Source organism: Glandiceps talaboti, chromosome 14 (assembly GCF_964340395.1).
Source record: "Glandiceps talaboti chromosome 14, keGlaTala1.1, whole genome shotgun sequence".
NCBI lineage: Eukaryota > Metazoa > Hemichordata > Enteropneusta > Spengelidae > Glandiceps > Glandiceps talaboti.
Window position 1 is genome coordinate 13,414,998 of NC_135562.1, and position 25,429 is coordinate 13,440,426.

At 35.8% G+C, this 25,429-nt stretch overlaps 1 protein-coding gene across 1 annotated transcript in view; it reads left to right on the forward strand.

Moving 5' to 3' along the window:
- The window catches only part of LOC144445286 (uncharacterized), an 89,052-nt gene extending 64,295 nt beyond the window's left edge, over window positions 1-24,757 (forward strand). Inside the window, exons 18-26 of the mRNA XM_078134828.1 lie at window positions 5,268-5,501; window positions 7,750-7,971; window positions 9,887-10,070; window positions 10,919-11,106; window positions 18,804-18,881; window positions 19,525-19,876; window positions 20,370-20,512; window positions 20,822-20,999; window positions 22,755-24,757. Of these exons, the coding sequence (XP_077990954.1) occupies window positions 5,268-5,501; window positions 7,750-7,971; window positions 9,887-10,070; window positions 10,919-11,106; window positions 18,804-18,881; window positions 19,525-19,876; window positions 20,370-20,512; window positions 20,822-20,999; window positions 22,755-23,044 (1,869 nt within the window). The 3' untranslated portion in view covers window positions 23,045-24,757. The remainder of the gene's footprint in view (window positions 1-5,267; window positions 5,502-7,749; window positions 7,972-9,886; window positions 10,071-10,918; window positions 11,107-18,803; window positions 18,882-19,524; window positions 19,877-20,369; window positions 20,513-20,821; window positions 21,000-22,754) is intronic.
- Window positions 24,758-25,429: the final 672 nt, after the last annotated feature.

Sequence of the window (25,429 nt, forward strand, 5' to 3'; positions counted from 1 at the left end):
TTCGTCTGGAGTTTGTCATTCGAATGCTGCCCTCATCGGCCGGTCCAAATTTTCCCATCATGCAACAATCAGACCACAGTATTATGTGGATCAATGAGAGAAATCCACAACAAAATTTCACTCAAAATCTGTATTGTGATGACTCCTTTGGCGATACTGACTGCTAAATTCAACGAACATACACTAAAAAAATCTACCAAGTGTGGTTTATTTTTTTAGACGCTTACTGATGTTTGCTTATTGTTATTGTGGACGTTTCCTGAAGACTACACGATACTGTGATAAGACTAACCGGCCATATTTGAATTTGCTCGTGAGTTTATGTCGGACTGCATGTCGTATGCTTCGAACAGCAGCATATACAGTACGAGTGCAACCCTACAGAGTTGCACAGGATACCTAATATTCAATTATTTTGTGACGGCTATATATTTGCTTGGAAATAACCTCTGTGTAAACGGACAGTGTTTAATCATGAAGCAACTAACGGTTTCCTTGAACGCAACTTTGGATGTTTTGGTATCGGGTGTCAATGTCTTGTCAAACCGGACCTACGTTACATTAATTGCTTATCCATGATTATGTCATATATTCAACTGAAGACTATGTACTACGTATGCATATATGTATATGATTTACACTGCCAAGAAAGGAAAGTTGAATTTTGTTCTTAGCAAAAGGTATGTAGAGCTGATGACTTCGTTAACGTACATGTTCATGTTTGTAAATGTCAGCACAACAGTTACTGAAAAGGACAAGAATATGTCAAGATGGGGTTGTATTTAAAAGCTGAGTAATTTGTATTAAATCGTAATTTCACACAGTATATCTTTATTGCTGTGTTATGTTGTCATTATTGCAAACAGTTGCCAGTGTATACATTTAATATTTAACAGAAAACTAGCGAAGGCCTGCAATTTTCTTCACATTCCTGCACACCGGTTTGTTTATATTCACGTGACGTATGGTAGCACCCTCCTTGCGCGTGACATGTTGTAGTGTAGTTGGCCCGGCCGGCTCTTCAAAAAATTGGGATCGTAATTAGACCTTGTAATCGGCACAGATCTTCTGACATACATGTTAAGCTTTTACAACCACTCAGTTTGTGACTAGTTGCATATTTTATTAGGACTTGGAGTAACAAAATATTTGGTATTTTAATAGCAGTAGGTGTATGTCAGATGTAATTTTTGTACTAAAACATAGCATTTGTAAAGTAAGCGTATTTTATGTTTCCATGGAAGCCACTCTCCAATTTTAGATAATCTGTCTTACAATGGATAGCATTAGTGCATATATGCCAAAAGTAAGGATTTTGTTTGTAAAAAATTTTTTCTTCGAATTTTACATAAATTTTGCCTAATAATGCATAATATGGTGATTTAGGTTACCATGGCAACAGATGTTCCTAAAATGATATCTATTTTTGAACTCGGCATAACAAACTACTCAAGATAGGGTGGTCAATATGCTAATAAACAATGTTATAATTAGGTTTATCATGTTATTTTCCAGATATGTAGGTGTTTAACCAACACAACATTTTTTACTCTACCATATGTTTCCATGGAAATAGCTATCCAATTTTATACAATTTATGTTACACCAGGTAGCACTAACTCATACATGTCTAATACCAGGACATTTTTTCACTGTATTATCTTTTTTTTCAATGTTTTATGTCAATTTTTGGAAAAATGATTAACATATTATGGTGATTTTGGTTACCATGGCAACAGATGTTCATAAAATGACCCCCTTTTTTGAACCCAGCATACAAAACTACCCCAGGTAGGGTGGTTAATATTATAGTAAACCCGATTATTACTATTATTATTATTATCATGTACTATTATTTAATTATTATTATTATTATTAGTTTATTTCTACATGTGCGTCTCAGCGCGATGTACAGACTGAAGTTTAAAATTGCAATAAAATAAAGAAAATAACAGCACAATAGAGAGACTAAGTGTAAAACTGACCCGCTAAATTAATTCACATTATTTAAAAACCAACAAGTTAAAATCAATTGCTTGAAATGTTGTCTAAAAAGATGGGTCTTTAAATTACGTTTAAAAATGTCAATGGATGGATGCAATTCGATGTTGTTCCTCACAATCACAAAGAGATTGGAATGTATATCTTGCACAAATTGTACTTCCATGGTGTGAGAGAGCTGTTATTGTGTCACTCAGATGATGGGGATGATTGGTCAGCATTGATAAGGATCTCACATCCAATTACATCTAATTTTGTCTTGCTCATAAAAAACGTATGTGTGCCCAGTAAACTGTCCATAGAACTAAAAATTCTGTAAGACACATAAGACAGGTGTGTTAATTGTCTGTGGTTCTCCACGAGGTTTTTTTTTGCGGGACGCAATGTCCCTTTGTTTGCATGGGCCGCCCTTTTGTTTTGTTTTGTTTTTGGCGTGAACGTGTTCATACATACTTTAGGTTCTAATGTCGCAGCTATCGCAATGGAGGAAGTGATCAGGTTGTTCGCCTTGACACTGTGTCTATCACCATTTGTGAACTCCCTTATCGCCTCGATAATACTGATGGTAGTCGAAACAAAAACAGTTTAAAGCCAAAGGATTCCCCGGTAATGCCTTAGTACAAGTACAAGCAAGACGATGTGTCAGTAGTTTACGTAGGTGGGCTAATGAAGACGGTACGTTGGTAGTTAATTTATGTGGCCGGGTTAATCAACCCTTCTTCCCGTAAGCGTTAAATAGTACACATACAATGTCAGGACCATTTTAAATGTTGCACTGTATCGATGATCACGAATGAAAACTTACAAATTATGATTATTCGTAAAGAATAACTACTCCGGTAGTGTTACTGTCGGAGTGTCCTGAATGATTAAGTTTGGATATGAATCGCGATTGTCGTAGCAGGATACGGCGGCCATGCTTGTCACGCGCATGAACTACTGAGCGTATTCGGTAATTCATAGCCCAAATTCGTGACATAAATTAAAAAGAAGTATATTGCTGGCAAATTTTGATGAAAAATTTGTTTTCCATTCATATAAATAAGAAAGATATCAAAATTCAAATTGTATTTAAAATTTTAAATAAAAGAAAATGAATTGTTTTAAATTATATGTATGCAAGTTTACAAGGCGAAAACCAACAACCCAAAACTAACTGATAGCTAGCATATAGGTGTATGTATCAACCATGTGCAGTCCATGTAGCATGCCTCCCTTATAACATATATGACACTCGGTTTGAATCTGGAATGTCTAACATGATACATGGAAATACTTACAACTGCAGCATCAGAGGGAAAAGGAATTATATTGTCACATTCTTCAGTATATAGTGTATCAATAGATGTACTACTCAATCTGGAATGCATTTGCTAACCATTAAAAAATACAAGAGACAAGATACACTATGTATAAGCCTTGACTTTTCAATTGCATGTTACTGATAGATGTATTTCTTTGTTATCTGTTGCAGGTAGCTGTTGGTATCTATAGTATACATATTGTTGGATGCTGGAGGGGTTTACAAGCATACATACATAACAAAGGCACACACCTTGCAAAACAGAGATAAATACAAAATGCAGTTCTTGAGATGAGAGAACATTCCTCACTGGAGGGAATAAAGTAGGGGTTGGTCACCGTACCAAACTAGCTACTGGCTTGAACATAAGCCAACTGGAGTCAGAGAGCATAATATGTAAGAACAGGAATCAAAGTACAAGTGATCAATAACATAATCGATACAAACATCAATACAGACTTCCCACGGTAACTGGCCTGAACATAGGCCAACTGGTGTCATACAACAAAATAAAGACAGGAATCAAAATACAGAGTACAAGCAGTCAATATCAAAAGCAATACACATACCAATACAAAGTTCTCAAGGCAACAGAACACTCCTCAATTACTGACAGGATATATAAAGCCATTAAGTATACCAATCTAGCCACTGACTGGAGCATAGGTCAAACACCACCTCACAAGTCTGAGATATACAAACAGACTTGGGGAATAAATAAGTACATAAGGCTATAGAAAAACTGTACAAGGTACACAAAGCACATTGAGAGCGACTTGTTATGATCAAACCAAACAACTACCAGTTACAGTGTAAGTAGCGATAGTAATAAGAGGAGATACCTGACTAAACAGTATATCAGTCTCCAGCTGAATCCAGAGATATTGACAAGTGTACATTCTTGTTGGGTCAAAAAATGTGATTTTTGGTCAAAAAAACATAAACTCCAAAACTGCTGGGCATATTGACCTGAAATTTGATGGAAATGTTCTTAGAAGTGTTATTCTGCAGATTGTCTGTAAAACATTTTGGCCCTAACAAAAATAACCACGCCCATAGCAACAACCCAATGGCAGTGTGTTTCGGTCAAATAACAACCTCATCAGGTAGGCAAGTGAGTAAACATTCAAAATGTATATGCCAATGTCCTTAGCAACCATGACCACACCCATAGCAACAGTCAAACAGTGGTATCTCTTACAATGATAACAGGGATTTTTAGACAAGTGAACAAACATTTTTAAAATGTATGCAAATGAAACTAGCAACAAGGGCGGGACCATAGCAACATCCAAATAATCACGCATATTGCAAAGATAACATTTATTTATAGGCAATTGAATAAACAGTCAAGACATGTATGTAAATGTGCCTAGCAAAAGGACCGTGCCCATAGTTAAAGCAAATGGTCCAATATATTACAAAAATAACTATGTATTAATAGACAATTGGATAAACATTAAAAAAATGTAACTGTGCCTAGCAACAAGAGCACACGCCCATAGTAACAGCCAAGTGATCACATATTGGAAAGATAACAACGTGGATTACTAGACAAATAAATGAACATACAAAAAAATTGTATGTAAATATTCAGTCAATTATACAGTTGTCCTACAATGCCAGTGACACTATATTTCATACAATCTAATACATCACACTACCATGACTGGTGGCAATTCTCTGAAAACATCCATTGCGGGGACTGAGTCTGATAACTGCTTGTTCAGTTTAATTTTAGAAACACAAAGTCCATGTTACGTTGCGACTGCAAAAATGTCTAGACACCAAACATATTTAGTGTTGGACAAGTTATTTATTCGCCACAGTGATCAGTGTTGAGCACTGCTACTAGTCAGTACTTACATGTGATGTGCATATAACTTGCCAAATGTTAGGTAACCTTTATAAATTTGAAAATGTATGTGTGTACTCAAGCTAAGAATATTTCTCAATATCAAAGGCCAGTGTAATCGTTAACACAACCCAGACAAGTTTGGATTTGAATACTGGTGCTGTCTCAAAGACACTTCTGCAAGTTGCTGGTCCACAACTTCAGCAGCTAGTCAGTCAGCAGGGATCAATGGTATCTCCCATGGAAGGTGGTATTATTATTACTGGTGGAGCAGGCCTAAAATGTGACAAAGTGTATCATGTATTATGTTGTAAGTGGGATGGTGGACGAAAGTCAGAGCCGGTAAGTTGGAAACTCAGAACATGTTATGTAAAGAGACTTGTCGTGATTTAACAATATTTGGTATTTGTCATGAGTCTTATAAGCATGCTGAATTTGATTTACTTATTAAGTAGTGTATATGTAGTACTATTGGCTAGCCATTACAGCTGTATGAAACTCTTATGTTCTAATAGAGTTTGGACATTTTCATGTGGGATTGGCGATTTGTTGAAGTCACAATTTAATTAATGATACGCAGAGCCAGAGGGCATTTACACATACAGGTGGAAAGTTTTAGGAAACTTCCCACTTATGTATGTATATACTTAGACTAATTTTGTATGACTTAGGTTTGGTTTTGGATGTGTTAATTTTTTTATGAGCATTACAGTGTGCCAGGTTTAACTCGAGATGAATGTTCGATGGTTCACATATTTCCTTGCATATGATACTTTTAGATATTATTCCCCAATATTTTTCTTTGCTCAACTAAGTAAAGTGTGAGTGACCTCGGAGCTTTGTCATTGAGTCGCAAGACAAGTAGTGACAACCCTTTAGGTCATCACGAGTATTTACTGGCTGATGAAGAAGAATGTTGGACAATAACATTGATTATACCAGCGCCAGTAATATCAAAGAAAAACAGGGGAAGTAAAGTCAGTTTTGAACATTTTGACTCATATTTCACAGCAGAACCAGTGATGTAGACATGTGCTGTTGTGACAATGTAGGAATGTGTTGTCGTGGCGTAGAATGACCAGGGTATAAGTTCCTGGTTTATGCATTATGTAATTGGTAATATCTGGATATAATGTCTATTCTTGGCCATGTCAACCTATGTACTAGAAATGGGAATATAAACAAGCAACAAAACAGTTACAAACCAGATTTAAATTGAATGCCTCCCGTAAGGGAATCGCTAATTATGCAAATAACTCATTAAACTAAAAAAAAACTATGGTAACAGGCTTTGTTTTTTAGACAAGCGTGCTTTCTTAGGTTAATGTATGTAAGAGTGTATGATACTGCTTAATGCAGTCTTAAGATATAGCCTAATTACCGAAAATCATTAATTATGCAAATTATTCATTAACACTGTAAGGTACATCAACTAACTTTATAGGACATATACAATTTGTTATGGTTAATGTATGTACTGAATTATATTGAAATTGAAGCATGCAGTCGTTAGATATAGCCTAATTACCAAGAATCATTAATTATGCAAATTATTCATTAACACTGAAAGGTACACCAACAAGTTTTACAGGACGTATGCAATTGTTATGGTTAACGTGTGTACTGAATTATATTGGAATTGAAGTATGTTTTCTTAAGATATACATGTAGCCTAATTTCCGAAAATCATTAATTATGCAAATTATTCATTAACACTGTACGGTGCATCAACAAAATTGATAGGGCATATGTTTTCTTATGGTTAACGTATGTACTAAATTATGTTGAATTTGAAGTATGTATTCTTATGATATAGCCTAATTACCAAAAATAATTAATTATGCAAAATATTCATTAAAGCTGTAAGATACATCAACGAATTTTATAGGACAAATGTATGTTGTTATGTTTAACGAATATACTAAATTATATTGAAATTGAAGTATGCAGTCTTAAGATATTGCATAATTAGTTGATTTCATTAATATGCAAATTTCTCTAATTAAACATTAACAGATCTGGCTCAAAACCTAATCAGGTCTAGCTATTACCCTAAAGATTATATAGCCCAAATTTCATTACAATTGAGCCAGCCCAATTTTAGAAAATGGTTTCACAGACACACAAACAGACAGACAGACAGACAGACGGACGGACAGACACACAGACAGGCATTCCCCTTTTAATACCTCCCGTACCCTTACGGGAGGTAAAAACACATAATTAGTATTGTTACACGACCAAAAGGCCAAATGCTAACTTTGAGACACAGCACTATTTTGAAATACATGTACATGCACATATACATATGTATACTTACCTTGCCAATAATCTATTAATCTATGAATGACAGTTTGAATATGACCTTTAGCTTCATAGGGATATCTTGGTTTGCAGCAAAATTAACTTAATTCTTTTATGTGGGAGTATAAATTCTAAATTCAAACTAATTGTTTTATTTCTGTGATGTATTTATTCTTATGAACCCAAAAGGAATTGTTAAAAAAAAAACACAGAAAGAATAAGTAAACAGAGTTTTGCCAGATTATCGTGTGTCTATAGTAACTATTTTGTTTTTCTTTTTCCTTAGCTGTTCAGAGGTATCATGAAGAAATGTTTTGACACAGCAGATCAAGAACATGTGACATCAATTGTTTTCCCTGCCGTTGGAACTGGTGGACTTAACTTCCCAAAAGATTTCACTGCTAGAGTTATGTACGAAGAAGCTATATATTTCTGTAGGAAGAACCCTAGAAGCTCAGTATCTGATATAAGATTTGTAGTATATGACAAAGATATGCGTACAACTAAGGTGTGTATTATTTGAAATTTACTCCATTTGTAAAGTAAATGTCCGACTACATATACATGTACAATGTAGCTATCCGTCTGCAAAAGTGATCAAACACCAAACATATGAAGAATCAGTACAGTACAGTACAGTGTTTGATATAAGATTTGTAGTGTATGACAAAGATATGACAAAAGTGTCATGTAAATACAAAGATAGAATTCTGTCTAATATCAAGGTGTGTATGATAAGTTTTGTAGATTAAAATAATGAATATTTGCATTTTTGAATGCCTGCATACGGTTTATAATTGACTTTCTGTGTAATAATGGAAACATTATTGCATACTCCTATATAAAGAGCACATGATCACCCTTTTGGGACCCTTACGTGCAAAATATAGTTTGAACCCCGTTAACGAGAATGTGGCAGGCTATTATATGATAATGAAGAACAAAAGTACACTGATTTTCAACTGCTCTGACATTTTAGTGATGAAACTAATACATTTGTTTTTGGAGTTTCAGAACCTTATTGTGCCAAGGTATTTTGTTTGAGATGTACTAACATTTTTTGTGAAACGTTTTGATCTCTCATGTAATCAAGCTGTGTGGGTGTAACGGGTGGCTACATAAGCAAAAATATCAACAGATTTGCCAGTCCTTTTTTTTGAGTCACCAACGGGCACCGCCTGGAGGGGACTTATATTTTCAGTTCCATTTGTTTGTTCGTCCATGTGTGTGTGTGTGTGTGTGTGTGTGCGTGCGTGCGTGGGTGCGTTCATTTACCCTCAAGTCTCTGGGATGCACCAACTGAGTTCAACCAAACATAGCATAAAAGTAGCATACTATGTGAAATTCTTTTCACGGTCAAATAGCCAAATTTGGGTTATCTTCCTAGGTTTTTGAATCAAATATTTCAAGTGATGATATTTTAGTCATTTCTTGGTTTTTACTAGTGTTGGGTGTCGTAGAGTTGAACGGTATAAGTATGGATAGTTCAGACGTTACACTCTAGCACTCACACTCCCATACTCTCGTACGGGATCGTTCAGGTCCAAGTCGGGAATTAGTCACGACTGAGAAGATATTTCGGCTTGCCAGAATCACCTATCCGAGTCCTTCTCTCCTCTGATTCTGGATGTTTTATTCTCATCTTAAGTATAATTCGAATACAATGGAATTTACACAACGACTATATAAATAGCAAGTCACACCTTAAGATCATGCCATCATAAAAGTTATTATATACTTTTCTCTAACCAATCATGTGAATTTCAGTTACATCATGTTTGCCCAGATTCGTCATCGCCAGTCTATATCTGACCTATGGCCTACAATGCCGAAAAGTAGAATTTATTCCCATAATTCCGAAATACGATATTTTTGGATCGTAACACTAGGTGAGGCATATGCACATTACCTAATTTCACAACCATGACTTGAATAGCAAAATGGCGGCCATGTTTGTGATACACAGGCACAATTTGCCTGTTATCATCACAAGTTTGATACATATGGACACCATTGAAGTGTCTACCCTCACCTTATCAATGGTAGGCTTTCTAGTGAGACATTGACCTTTCACCTTGACAAATATTTTTTCAAGGTGAATTGACCTAAGATTTTCTATTTTAACTCAAGAAGTTAATAAAAAAGACTACATTTAAATGTGTATACCCCAAAAGTCAGCTTTCTTTCCACATCCTGACCTTTGCCTTTGATCTCCATATCAAGGTCAAATAGCAAATTGGTCAATAACTTATGAAACTTTGTGTCTCGAGACACCATTCAGATTTGCACAACACGTTTGCCATAAAATACACAAGTTGGGGGGATATGTTTTCGAATGAAGACTTGTTTTTTGTTTTAATGTATGGACAAAACTATTATTTAACAATGATTTCTTACTGTACGTTGGACAACACTCCTTGTAGGCATTTGAAGATATAATATCTAGGTTAACTGGAACTACCAGTAGCTTATCAAGCACAGGATGTCAAACATTGCCGCCACAAAGTTTTACTGAAAGTACAAATACCCGTCAATCTCAATTCTACGCAGAAGATGAGGACACAGGAGCCACAGCAGCTGCTCCTTCGAATTCCTTCTCCAGTAAACGTAAGTGTGCATACTGTTGATGTCGGCGTGTGATACTTCTAAGTACTATTTTTATGTGTTCAGTCAGTAATTAAATAATAACACAGCACGGGCAATGTGATAATTTAGTGCCTGCCCTCTTAACAAGATTTTTATGATGACCTCGCCTTCAGCTTATGCAGGCGCTAAATTGTGATGTTGCCTAGAAAGCACATATGATGTTATCAATATATTACAACGTCCATCCATTCATCCCATCATTTAATCACTTGTCCATTCATTGATCATCACCATTCATCATCAATATCTGAAAGGTTCCCTTTCATAGACCAGGTGTATTTACAACTGTACTTGTAGATATTAACCATTGAATGCTGAGTGGCAAGACTTGACAGCATTTGTAACAGTTACTGTATTTATTAGACTTCTTCAAGAAGTATAAGCGTGTGCATTTTACAGTGTAGTGACTTTGTCACCTTGAGTATGCAATACTCGAAAACATAGAATAGATGCTCATTGGTCAAAATCACTTTAGCAGGCAATAGCACAAGACACCGAGTCTCTGTGCACGCGGCCAATATCGCCACACTCGCAACAGTCTATTTAAAGAAGGTCAAGTGATTAGATTCTGACCAATGATAGTTTCAGTTACCCATACAGACTCTCATCTCTGGGGAAGCTGCCACGAGACCTCCCCAAACGAGGGGTGGTCTCGTAGCAGCGTCCCCAGAGACGAGAGTCTGGGTAACCGAGACTAGACCACAGCTTGACTCCACTATGGCAATTCTATCTGTAATATTTACATTTCTCTGTTTCATTATTGATATAATTTACTATGATATATTTTGCCTGTCATCTAAATATTATAGGTGCCATGGGATCAGCGATTGAAACCAATGCTAACCAAAAACTAGAACAAGAAGTTGCTCATGGACCTGTACCTGTAAAAGACAAAGGAGACACAGTTATACTGTACATATTTGCTGGATCTGAAAAGGATATCAAAGGTGCAACAACACAAATAGAGAAAATGATTGCAGATGAGTTCACTGATTACGTAAGTTCAAAATAAATTTCTGTAAATTTATCTAATAGTTCAGATGTGCATTTGATTTTCCCAATCATGATTATGATTAATCTGACGTCATTTCTTGAAACGAGGTTTTAAACAAAACGCTCAGTTAAAATCAGGATTAGGCCTGATAACAAAAATTGTGTTGTTCCAGTTACACTCAATTTAGAATAGGTGAAGTAGGTAGATTTTCATTTTATTAGCTGTGCTGTCAGTGAAAGTTGAGCGGAGCTTTAGGGTTAGGTTGATTCACGCCATTGTCGTACATCGTCTGTCTGTCAACTTTTTACCTTCCATAACGAAGGTTTTAATATAGCGATGAAGTCTGTGTGTCTGTGCGCGTCTGTATCACCATTTCCAAAAAAAACGGCTGCATCAATTCAAACGAAATTTTATAGACATGTTCCGTAGGGTAATGGCAAGAACTGATTAGGTTTTAGTAGTAATCCGATGAATAGTAATGACCAATTTGAGTAATTGGTCGATCGAACGAGTATAAAGTTGGCATCAGATTCAGATTCAGATTCAGGTAGCATTATCTTATGAACGTTATATTGAGTATCAGATGGTCTCAGATCCAAAGACACCCGGCGGACTCAAACCTGAAATAATACCTTTAAGACTACAGGGAAGGATTCTGCTTCACTGCGGTCGGGTGTATTTGGATCTGAGGCTATCTGACGCTGCATTGGCTTGATAAACATGAGTAAGAAGAAGACCGAGGCAGGGTATTTAAGTTATTCAAACTCTCCAGAAAATAATTTTTTCTTGGCCTTAAAATAAGTTTACAATGAGGGCAGAGTTCACAAACAGGTGAAATATTTATCAACGTTGCAATTTCGCCAAAGATGGACTTATCATTTTCAAATTTCACACACTAATGCGCAGATGAATAAAAAAGAAATCATGTTTTTTTAGATTTTTGATTAGACGTTTAGGAAGTGTTATATTGACCTCGAATCGTCTCCTTTTTACCATGATTTTTTTCTGATTTCTCTAGATAACAAACTGTTTGTTGCAAGGCTTGTACATAATCATTTATCTAGCTCTGTATCTTAGGATATAAAAACACTCTCACATATTTATTAAGTGTAATAATCTATAATTTATACCCAAATGTGTGTGGTCAAAATATGGAAAATAGACCAAGCCCCCGCCTAGCCTACGAAGAAAATTTCGTGACAACGTATCAATAATGGTGAGCTATACACTGACCTCTATATAATTAGTGTACAGTGAGGGACCTCCACTCTTAACAAAATCTTGACAATTTTCCCATAGTGATTAAAGGAATGTGTAAACTCGTGCATGGTGGGACAGAATGAAGTTCAACACGCAAATGCCATATCCCGGGTATGTAGGGGATCACGAAAGCAAAGTGAAGTCGCGGATGGCAAGCTTTCCTGTGCTGAGAATAGGAGGCGTGGCGGGCATTTCAACAACATTTTTAACAGCTAACTTTCATTGGGACTTGACGAATCACAGATATAGAGCTAAATTTCTTGCATAAATCGTGAAATTGATTTCCTTACGGAAGGCATTAAGTTTAAATCTGGTTCTATTTTCATCTTCTTGAAAACCGAGAGTCAGAATACTTTGTTATTTGGTGTGTATGTTCCGGGGATGGGGGTGGGGGAGGGCTATTCAGATTTGTTCATGCTAAGTTGATCTGTGTAATTTTCAATTTTTTATGCATTTTTTTTTCAAAATCGATATTTTCATCTTCTCAAATACTACTCATCAGATTGTGTTGATATCTGGCGTGGTGATGCGCAGAGGGTAGCTTAATCAAAATTGTTGTTTTCAAGTTAGCACATCTGCTTTTCTATTTTTGATGATTTTTTTTTGTAATTTAAAATAGATAAATAAATATTGAGACCAACGCCATGCATATTGGAAATCAGTCCACGAGACTGAAGTAAACTGCCACTTTTCAAAAGACACCATTGATGTCAGACAAGGAATGTAATATGCTATAGTCTGAATTCTACGCATTGTGCGCCCAAATTGCAAGTGTTTGTCCTAAACAGGGTTGCAGACTTCAAATCCAAATTCTCCTCCCCTTCTACAGAATGGTACATTCCAGTAGGTATTCCATATGCTTTGCCAAAGTTGCCTAGCCTGTAATTGTATGTTGTCACTGTCGGGGACGATTTTTGACATCATCATCTTTAATAAAAAGGATAAGAATCATTCTAAAATTACTTCATTTTGTAAGGGGAACTACTTTGTGGTTCATTTATGGAGTTTTGATTTCGTACAATCAAGCAAAATCGCCACGTCAAAATTGCCGATGTGGTGATGTGGCAGCCATGTTTTCATATAAGTAGAACTTGTAGATTCAACAAGTGTGCTTTGCAATGTGGACAATGAGGAAATATTGGCTGTTCAGTAGTAACTTGTGAAAAATTTTGTTCATTGTCAATGATTTCCCCCAAAATGATGACAATGATGAAGACGACGGCGACAACAACAACAACAACAACAACAACAACAACAATATATTGCATTCTCATTATCCAGCTCGAGGTATCGTGCAAATTCTGAAAATCAACTGTCCTTTACAGACCTTATTCATCAAATTTCATTTAAATTCATAATTTTTAAAAACCATCCTGATACCATATTTCATTCCGTATTTCATTTCTGAACTATTTATTAAAGTACAGTGTGAAATTTGCTCGAAGATTTAAACAACCCCCCCCCCAACGCACACACACATGTGCACACACAAAGTAATGTGGAATAAAATAAAAGGTGCGTTTTGAATAACAAGATCATATAGATATAATTTCTGTATTTTATTTACGTGCAACCCTGATACATTCTCCAAACCATCCTGCAGAACTATCAATTGATATGCACATATTGCTCTACAGAATATATAAACAACTTTAGATCGTCAATGTCATACGCTTATATTGTGTGCAAAGATGTAATACATGAGCCGCATGGTAAGATTTTAAGATTGAGATAATTATGTGTATCTCATATCAAAGAGTTATTGATCTGTGTTAACAATGTTGGTGATCTCACTCGGCTAGGGCTATACCAGTATCATATACAAAAAAATATATTTATTTATTTTAAACATAAAAGAATGGTAACCGTTGTAAGTCATTCCTATGAAATGGTATTTCAAAATCAATTCCACTCCAGACAGTCCTACCCATGGTCCAGAAATTGTGCAAATCAAGTCATTTCTACAATGTATTACTCATCATGTCTCCGCAATTTAGAACCATCCTGACTAAATTAAATTCGAAACATTTATCTGTACATATGTAACAAATTTGGTGGGGGGTCTCTACTGTTTAGGTAACCCCCTTCAATGTTACTCTCTCTCTCCACTCTCTCTCTCTCCACTCTGTACACGGGATCGACTTGGACTTTTAGGGAATTAGCTCAGACTACACACAATGTTCATGGTTAACCTGGATCATTTGGAAGTGACCAGTCAGGGAGCAGATCGAAGCTCCTGACCTCAGACCGTCTCTTCCAAAGACTGAATCCATCATCTTATTATTCCATCAAATTCTTATAAACATAAAATATACAATACTCAAATGATTGGGTGATAAAGTAATCAGCACCATAAATGACTAAAACGGAAGTATTGCCATCGCCTTAATTCAATGCAAATGATATTGGCAAATATGAAAACTAGCCAAACAATGTGATCACGTCATTGTTCTTTCAACTGTCTGTAATTAGTCATTATTTGACACTGTTGATCTTATAATAACTTAATGTTGTCATTTTAGAAGAATACTATTCGCGAAATGCAAACATTTGTTGTAAGTGTTAATTCATGACAGCTGAGAGTTCACGGTGACCTCGCAAAACATCAAAACTTAGCGAATATCAAAAAGTTGTAATCTGTCATCCGTAACACATACATGTATTTATACGACCATGATTACGAATACCAAACGTATCGTTATACGTCCTGTACTACGATGACGAGCGAAATGAACACACAATATCACGTGGTTGTCACGACTGAAAGCTACATTGAACTGATTGATTGACTGTCTTTCTGGGACTTCTAAGTATATTACAGTATCTTGTAAAGTCAGATCGAGAGAAGTTGGTGAAGTTGCTAACGTTGCAGGGTAAATAGAGTACAACTTATACTACGGCTATCAGAGGCCTTCATTTCCGTTGGTTATATGGAGCCATAACTTTCTAAGGGGTGTGACCTACATTACACTCACCACTCAATTTGCATGTAACAAATTACACAGTGTCATAATTTTTTAAAAGATCTGTTTGAGCCAATCACGCCTAGTATAAGCAAGATAAACAACTCGTTCGGTAGGGTCATGTGACAAAAACCCGGGGACTACACCCCTCGTTTATTGGAACATAACCCTCCCGAAACGTGTTGACTATCTATTACGTAATGTCAGATGCTCTGGTAAAGATAGGGGAATTGTAACAAATTAATGTATCGTCCAATCACGAAGCAAATCACAACCACGTCTCGTCCATTTCATCAAATATGTGGCATGCATCAACAGTGTGTACCAATCCAAACTGTCAAATTGAAACGCGTCATCGAGTTATAATGGCGTGTGGTTTTTTGTAAAAATATTTCGGGAAACGAGAGGAATTGTGTCATCGTTTGTACCTTAAAGGTTTTCAATGATATTTTACTAGATCTATGGGATACTACATATTTGTGGCATTCACGTGTCTCTCATAACACTGCAATTTGGCTACCACATTCCCCAGTCGATAAATTGAAAAGATAATATAGTATGTACAATGTCGTGTGATTTTTTTTAACGTTTTCAAATTGCAACATTATAGGCGGACGCTCAAAGGAAATGAAAGTGTCTCAGGGGGGGGGGGGGGCTGCGCATTTATAAATACCCGTGCGTGACTTATTCGTCGACATTTTCGCTATAATGAATTTTTACTTTAAGGCACTATGTCACATCTGAAGGATTGTTTGTCATGAAATTTAAGTGAAAATAGAACACAGTTCTCTGTAATTCATATTCAACAGTCTTTTCAAAGTTGCGACATATGAATATGAATATGAGGGTAAGCTACGGGGGGGGGGGGTCACGTCGTGGTTGCTACAAAAGTTGCTACATGGCATATACGAAATCTCGCTCAACATACGAGACCACGAGACTTACAAAAGTGCTTTTGTCGTCAAAATCTATCATTTTGTATTACTCTTATTGTGTACCAGCAGGTGCTTGGCCCTGTAACACAACTATTGGCCGAAAAAGCATGAATCTACGATCTGTGATTCGAGCGTGAAGCAAAATCCATATTGGTGTAAAAAAATGTGCAGGGTCAAAAGTTTTATATAATATATAGTAGTAACTAGTCAATGTCAAAGTTCTTTCGCTAGAGAGCCTTACTGTATATGGAAAACAGTAGTCATGAGATTGTAGTCCAGACTTTCGTTTTAATTTTTATTAAAAACTCGCAATTTGAGGTCGTTTTGCTGTTTTAAAAATAATTTAAACGGTGAAAAATTGTGAATTTTCAAAAACGAACGATAACAAGTAGTATTTAAGGTAGATGGTTTTGCTTGACACTCCAATGGAATTCGCTAGTAATCTGCGACGTTGAGGTTGAACATTTTTCAGACAAGACCTTTTCATTTACGATTAGCGAAATATTTAGGGACTGGTGAGTTTCTCCAGCCTGGGGGCGGGGGGGGGGGGAGGTATATTCTTAAATCGGGCCGACAAAAAGTCACTGACTCCCTATCTGTAAAACCCAAAACAGGCTGACCCCCCCCTATCACTTAATTCTAAAACATGATGACCCCCCCCCCCCCATATATAATATTCACATGATAGGTATTTCTTACTCGTAACTCAGTGTGGACTGCTTGACTGACTTGCATCTACTTTATAAGATCCCGGGTGAGGGAGCCATCAGTTTTTTTACGGCTGGGGGTGGGCCAGTGACTTCTTGTTCATGTTGTACTTAAGTATAGTGACCCCACTACAATTCATCTACAAAACAATCCACGCCCCCTCCCCTTTAGACAAATAAAAAAAAATGACCCCTCCCCCCGACATCTGTTGACAATAAACATTCTTCTTGTCCTTGCAAAAGACACTGTAGTCTATCTGCTAGACCTCGGATGTTCTTCCGACACACGCCCGAACATCGTGAGGATGGAACATCCGAGGTCTAGCAAATGTCACCAGGATATAAATAACTGCCAATCAGAGAACCGTATTAGCGACAAGCACAAACAGAGGACAATAGCTAATTTTTCATGCATAATCATCTTAAGGAGGGGCTTGTAAAAATAACCACCAATGCAGTTAACTGAAATGTGTGAATGACAACGTCTACACACTCATCAAACACAATTACCATAAACTGATAAGACATAGTAAAAGACAGGTGATAGTTGGTTAAATGCATGAGTGACCTTTGGGATGAGGGACTCTTTGTCCCCCCACCCCCGACAGATCTGCGTTTTTTTTTGCTTCTTTTAAGGCACTGTTTAGGTTATTCATAGCCTTTGAGGTGACATTTCCAAGGTTCGAAAAGTTAACGTAAATGTAAGTTTTAAATGAGTTTCCCATGTCACATAAAAAATGGACTGCAGCATTGCCATTGGTATAGTGGCATTATATTTGTAGTAAAGTCTCCGGTATGTTAGAGAATTTTAGTGGTCATACTTAATGTATAAGAGAAACTGAAATCTGATGAGATGTGGTGATTTATAGTGTCAATAACATGTAGTGTCCAAAATAGAAAGTGTATTAATCCCTTTTGACAAGTTCATACTGACAAGTAGAACAAGTAGATTAACTTCTTTTATAAAGTATCTGTGAAGATTACCATTACAAGACCTTCAAGTTCACTTTTGTCCCAAAGTGCAACATAAGTGAAGCATTGATTGTGAAACATCCAAGTATATACATGTCATATTCTGTAACGAGTGTGGTAGCTAGGTAATACATGTATGTGTATAGTTATGTTTGAACTAATAAAATAAAATTAAAGAATTCATGTAAGAAACAGGGACAAGAACATTATTTACATGTACCACATTTCAGAGAAGGTTATATGCCATTGTAGAAAATGAATTTTTTTCTCCCATCACAATCCAAAACACAATGATCCCCTCCCCCCCCCCCACATCCACAATTTTCAAAACAGCATGACCCCCCTACTGCCAATTTCAATAACAGGGTGACCCCCCCCCCTACAAATCCACCCCCAGGCCGAAGAAACTGACTGGTACTTTACTTTTGCCGAGATCAGTAAGTCTACAATTCCAATGTACATGTAATTTGCCATGTCACATTGAGTTATGAGTAGAACACTCAACCAAATTTAAGCAGGACTAGACTAAATTAAAAATGAACAATTAACGATTTTAGGTAACTAGGCTGTATCTTAAAAATTCAAGCTTCAAATTTAATATATTATAATATGGTCCATATATTAACCATAATATGGTTCATATGAACTTTTTTGATTCAACTTTTACCTTTAATGAGTAATTTGCATAATTAGTGATTACCTTATGGGAGGCATTCAGTTGAATAAATGTGTTACCCTGTAGTAAATATGGAAAGAAATGCTCAGAACAATTTATATTTGAATGTGACTTTGTCTTTGATATCCATGCTATTTTAAATGTCTATGATTATACTGGTGAGGTTTGATATGTTTTCTTAATATAGATGATCAGGGAAGACACTGTTAGCAAAATACCTGACAACGAGATGCCCCGTCTTATGGCGTATGCTGAGGGACTCCATGTAAGTATTAAATACCATTTCCAATAAATAATCACAGAATAGGAACGATATGTAGTATGCACTGATCAATTTATAGAAGTTCATTTCAGTAAAGTGATAATTCTTTTTGTAAACACAAGAAATTTAAAAAAGAAGAAGATACTTTTACTTTGAAATCGTCAATAAATTAATGAAGGAATGAATCATACATTATTTTAGCCAATTTTTTAAAAGTATTTAGAATATCGGACTGAAAAAATAGATAGGATTTGAGATGTGCCATTACATCAGAATCACCTTGACAACTCATCAGGGGGCACACATTGTCAAGGAAATAAAGGCATTTTTGGAAATTCTGGGTTCTGGAAAGTCACTTCATGGTTGTTTACCACTTACATTATCACAATTGAAACTTGTTCTCCATTCATTGTTCAGTGGAAATAGTCATGGACATAGACACACATTCATATGCCAAAATTTAGAGTTTATAAGAACTTCAATTTTCATGGAAATTGTCCCCAAAGTGTATTCTACGTTACAGCAAAAATGTTGCATGTAATTACACTATTTTTCACTAATTACAGTAAATACTAATCACAGTGTACAATATTAAAATGGTTATTTTCCTTTAAAATGATTATTTGTGTTTATTTTCCATGAACAGGTAAAACTTGAAAAAGTTTTCACAGGAAGTGTAGCTCGACTACGATTACGAGGAAGTTCACAAGCTGTCATGAAAGTTCAAAGAGAAGTGGATATGGTACGTGATAAAATAATTGATGATGAGAGGCGAATGCTTTTAAGGAATGTGAAGTGGTTGTATTTGAATGATAAAGCGACTTATGAAGAGTATGAAGATGAAGTAATGGGGTTTATTGAAAAAGCATATTTGGATGATAAGAGGTCCATTACAGTGGATATAGAAGATGTGAAATACCTGATTGACTTCAGTGATATGACAGAGGTGGACATGGGTGATGGAACTAAAGTATCAGTTAGGAGAGAATTGAAAGAAGGTGAGATTAGAAATTTTGTTTCATCATTTGGTAGTCACCAAGTTTAATAAGGAAACTACTTACCAATATTTCATAGCTCTATACATATAGAATTCCATGCTTGCTGTACATGTACAACTTAAAAGAGAATCACCTTAAAATGTAGTCTATAACCTGTAAGTCTGTGTTTGGGTGTCCTAGTCCTGATGCATCAGCCAACTCTTCATGTTTATTGGAGACTTCATATTGTGCAACCAATACTGGTTACAGCCAATCAAATGTAGTTACGAAATAAAACCCTGTTGAAATGACCATGACATTAAAATGTTATGCTAATTCATGTTAATAAAGCAGAATATTGGTGCAGAACAATACAATGTATCTAACGGATTTCTTACACTGTCAAAATAAAAGAATTCAGCAGACTTTTCTGTGAGAAAAGAACAGTGTGAAAGTAACAGGTGGCCTTAAATAGTTATAAAATCATGCATCGTGTGATTTGATATTCCCACAGGTGGGTTTCCCCTCCCTGACCACTGGCGAAAAATGGCAGAAACAGAACAAATGAAAAGAGTGGTATTGGATGCCCAGTCAAATGAATTCAAAACTGTTGCCACTACCTTCATACAGACTCTTAGATCACCCAATGTTGTACAGGTGAGTCTGCCTTTTATTCAATATTCAATTTTATTGTTCCAAGACACATTATGAAAGACACCATGGTTATATGCTTACTTTTTGCTTGTTTTGGCTTTATTATATTTGATGAAAGAATTTTTTCATCATTAAATGCATTTCCATGATCCTCCTAATGATCATTTCGTTCCCATTTTTTTTATCTTTCTTTTGTTATTTTCAATGATTTCATCATGTATTCCTTTCTCTCTTTCTGGTAAATTAAAGTACAATGTACTAAAAAATCTATGCAATATATTTAGATGCAATTATTTTCTTTCTTTTCTGTAGCAAATTGAACGTATTCAGAATCCAAAGCTATATCGACAGTATATGGTACTGAAACAAAACATGGACAGGAAGAACAAGAAAGGAATTAATAACGAAAAGTTACTGTATCATGGTACAGGTGTAGACAGTGTTGATAAAATAAATCATGGTGGATTCAACAGGATTTATGGAAAGAATGGTGAGAGTCTTCTAAGACACAATGTGTTTTACATTAATAGAATACTAACAGCCTAACAAGCCTAACAGTATCAGAGGCAACACACACATGATCGTTTCATCATTAATCTAATCGCTTTGAAAAGTAGGAAATTCAATGGCTTTTGCTGAAACAATTACACAATGACTTAATGATTTTAATGGCTTTAATTGTGTACATTCTTACTGATAAGACAGTAGTACTAGTCTACTTACATGAAAGTACATCCCAACTATACCCAGCACTTCTATAATTGTTTATTTTGCCAATTTGAAGTCGTCTAAGTGTGTGTAAAAATGTCAGGTCCAATGAGCAGAACAAGTGGCACCATTTTTGATAGCTTTACACAACAGGTAAAAGGTAGGTATAAGGCATAACACATTTGCTAAATTCTAACAATGATAATAGAAGTGTCATTTATAAAAACTGTCAATTAGATTAAGAGAAGAGCTAAGATAGGTCAGAAGCATTTTCATTTAGCTTTTCTCGAAAATTTCTGAAAAATTATTAAAATTGTCAATTATTAGACATTGTAAATGTTAATCAGTGGTTGGTATTATCCATAAATAGGACAGAAACAGAGGTTGAGAGCATTGATGTTTGGTGCAGACCCAAAAATCAATTTGATTTGGTGTATTGCGAATACAGCTAAAAAAAATATGTTTACCCACAGGTGAATCAATGCTGTTCACAGTGTACAATACATGTAAATAACTAATAACTAAAACTATTGTTGTGGCATAAATAACTAATGAAAGATTAAACAGCCCAAAAACAGTCCAATTACAGCTAGTGCAGCCACAAGGACCTCAGGCTCAGTTAGTTTTGTTTACAAATACAAACAAGTAAAAAACAAAACATAAACAAATAAACAAGTAAACAAACAAAAACTTAAACGTTACCGATAAATGAGTAGATAAATACATGAATAAATAACAAACACACACTTGTCAATGTTTTGTTTGTTTACTTGTTTGTATTTGTAAACAAAACTAACTGAGCCTGAGCTCCCTGAGATGCAGCTTTAAATAGACCATTACCCGTCTCGCGGGAGACGCCATTGAGTGCATAGCAACCACATTCGGGTGGTCAAGCTGAAGTGTCAACCGCTTAGCAACACCATTGTTCTCGACGTCACGTACATTGCAATACGTATGATCATGGAAGTATACTTCCATGGTATGATAGATCAAGGGAAGCAAACTTTTAAAGTATGGTTGTAAAAACGATGTGCGTATGTGAAATTCATAACTAGCCGTCAGACGTGACGGTGATTTTTGGCCGTCTGGGCGCAGATGAAGATCGGTTGAGATTGACAGTTTCAACATGAACTTGAAAATATTACTAGAGTTGGATCCACTCGAGGATCGCAGGCCCTATGGTTGAAAACTTGCATGTCAGGTCGCGAATATTGTATTCCTATTTTTAAACAACGTCTAAAATTTGATACAATGTCATAACTTTTCCATAGACTTTTTATACGTCGCGTAGCGTCGTCTAAAAACCAACACAACAACGTGTACGCGATCACTTTACTGTATAACGTGCTGTTGCTAGGTTATTTGCATATCTCGCGAGATCTGCCGCGAGACGGAAAATACTTTATTATTACATAGAAAAGTATAGTGCCAAAGAAATTTATCAAGCTATCGACTGAGTATATTGAATTCTAATAATTCCATAATTGCATGTAACAAATATACTAATTGTTTATCATATTGTAATATGTATTTGCAGCTACAGATTATGGGGCAGGGAGCTATTTTGCTGTGAATTCTAGTTACTCAGCATCTACAACGTATTCACCACCTGATCCAACAACTGGAAATAGATATGTATACCAAGCTAAAGTACTGACAGGAGAGTTTACTAGAGGACAACAAGGAATGTTGGTACCACCATCAAAGAGTGGAAGTGATCCAACAGACTGCTACGATAGTGTAACTGATAATGTGCAAAATCCATCACTGTTTGTGGTATTCAATGATGTTATGGCCTACCCCGACTATCTTATCACCTTTCGGTAAATCATGACATTAAAGGTGGCTGTGGACAGTTGACAATGAATTAATCAATCAGTCAATCATTCTTAAGTTATCAAATAGCTGAGAAAGATTGAATATTGCTATACTTAGTATACTTGTAGACCCTAGAGTGATGCTCATGCTAGGGTCATTAATACACACCTAAAATTCCCCCCAAAAAAGTGGTAAGGGGTTGTGTTTATGCGTTAAATTCATACGATTGTACATACTCCTCTTGTGAAAAAGTATTACTTTAAATTATATATTCAATCCTCAAACTGTCTGTCTTTCTTGGCTTCCATTTTATGAAGCAATCAAAGATGAACGTATGCCACATCATTTAAATTTCCCCTTATCGCAGATCCTATGCAGACCCTGTAACATTCTACAGTGTAGGTACACATGTCAGCTAAAATGGCAGTGTTGTAACAGAAATGTAGCCACAGACCTGTTACTGAGGTGCGACTACATTGTTGTGAATATTGCTGTGGGTACACTTCTGGTACACAAATATCACTATGTACACAGATATACAGCACAGGGTCTAAATCTGTATTTTCTGCATATGACAGTACATGTGTGTACACAACTCTGGTGCCCACAGTTGTTGTACATAGTTGTGTCACAGGTCTGATTTTTTCACAGTGTAATAATTGTATATGCACATGTTGACCTTTATATAAAAAATATTGTATGTATCATATGCCAGGTTCTGGAATATAGTTAATAATTAATTTACTATCTTGTATACATACATACCAGCATGCACATGAAATCTTATCAAATTCCTAGACCCTGTAATACAACTTGTTTAATACCCCGTTACAAGATCTGCAGAGGGCCTTTTGAAGGGATGTCCTGTAATCTGCCTATAGACATCTAAGCCGTTTGTAGATTTTGTTTTTTCCTCTTTAACTTCTGATAGAAATAGTCCACTTATATCTCTAATCCATTCATATTATGAATACCAGTATAATGTTTAGTATACATTTTGTAATTTTCTCTGTTGATTACTCACTGCTACATGTACATGTATTTGAATGATGTAGATCGCAAAGCTCAGACTTGTTACTGTGTTTTTTTTGTGCTGGTATTGTAATCATTCAAAATCATTTGATGAATTTTGAATTCATGTAATTTGATCAGGTTTTAGATTTCCCTTTTTGTGGTCTTAGAAGGTAGCTATACATGTTCATTATTTTGCTGGACGATACTTATGAATGAGCTTAGTAAAATTCCAGTTGCCATAACTTAAATGTACTCTGTTGATTTTTGCGTGTTGACAAATACATCAAACCTTATACTGGCATGTTAAAAGTGTTCAATATATCTGACTGGCTGAGTTATGTACATTCAACTCATCATTAATGGTACTGTCTACACTGGCTTGATAACAACTGTGAAAGTGAGATGGAAATTTTAGTCAATTAGTCAAAAAATTGTAATTTTTTGAAATATGGATAGGGTTTGATGAGTAGATTATCATATATGCATTGACCAGCAAGTATAGCATAAAGTGAAAAATAATAAAATTATGAAAAAAATTATTTTCAGTTTCAGCGATTGGGAGGCTTGGGAAAAGGGTATTGAGGTTATTTTAGATGAAATGTCATCAAATGCATTAAAAATCAGATCTTGAAGTTATCAATGTACGTTTTGATCTTACATCTTAAATATAAACTTAAAATCTCTGTCATGAAGATTTTTGTATCAAAGGTTGTACTCTTAACATAAAATAAATAAACAGAAATCTATGTATGACTGTCCATGTTTGTCAAATTGTTTCCATGAATTCATGCTGGTGCTGTGACATAGTTACCTTAATGTTTTGTTGGAACGGTTAAGGGTGATTTTTAAGAGTTCCAATTGCTTTTGCCGACACCCAGTTTTCAATTCTCAAAAATAAATGTATTGTTCCTTGATGGGGTAGGTATGAGAAGTGGGTGATGTTAGTTCCTCTGTTTTTCAGATGTAATCATCAGTGTAAACATTCAAGTCCCCTAAAATATAGACTGCAAGATCGTGCAGTCACCATGAAGGCCACCCTACTGTGGGTATCATAAGCTTGGAATTAAACCAACATCCATTGAATTTGATGCAGTATGGATGGTTATAAACAAATTCCTAAAGCTTAACATGGATCACATCATTTACAATTTCTTTCCTTTTTACAGCTAATGCAAATAACCTGTGCGCAACTGTTTACATGTACAAATTGTACACAAAGGGAGGACCTGGGAGTTTCATTTCAGGTTTGGGACTATGTAGTCTTGCTGCTAGACCCCACAGGCTTTTCTGCTCACTGTCAAGGCTAGTGGGGGCGACAGCTTTCACCTTCGATTGTAAGCCACATTCAGAAACAGAGTGTTGAGAAGAAAGCCTGAGGTC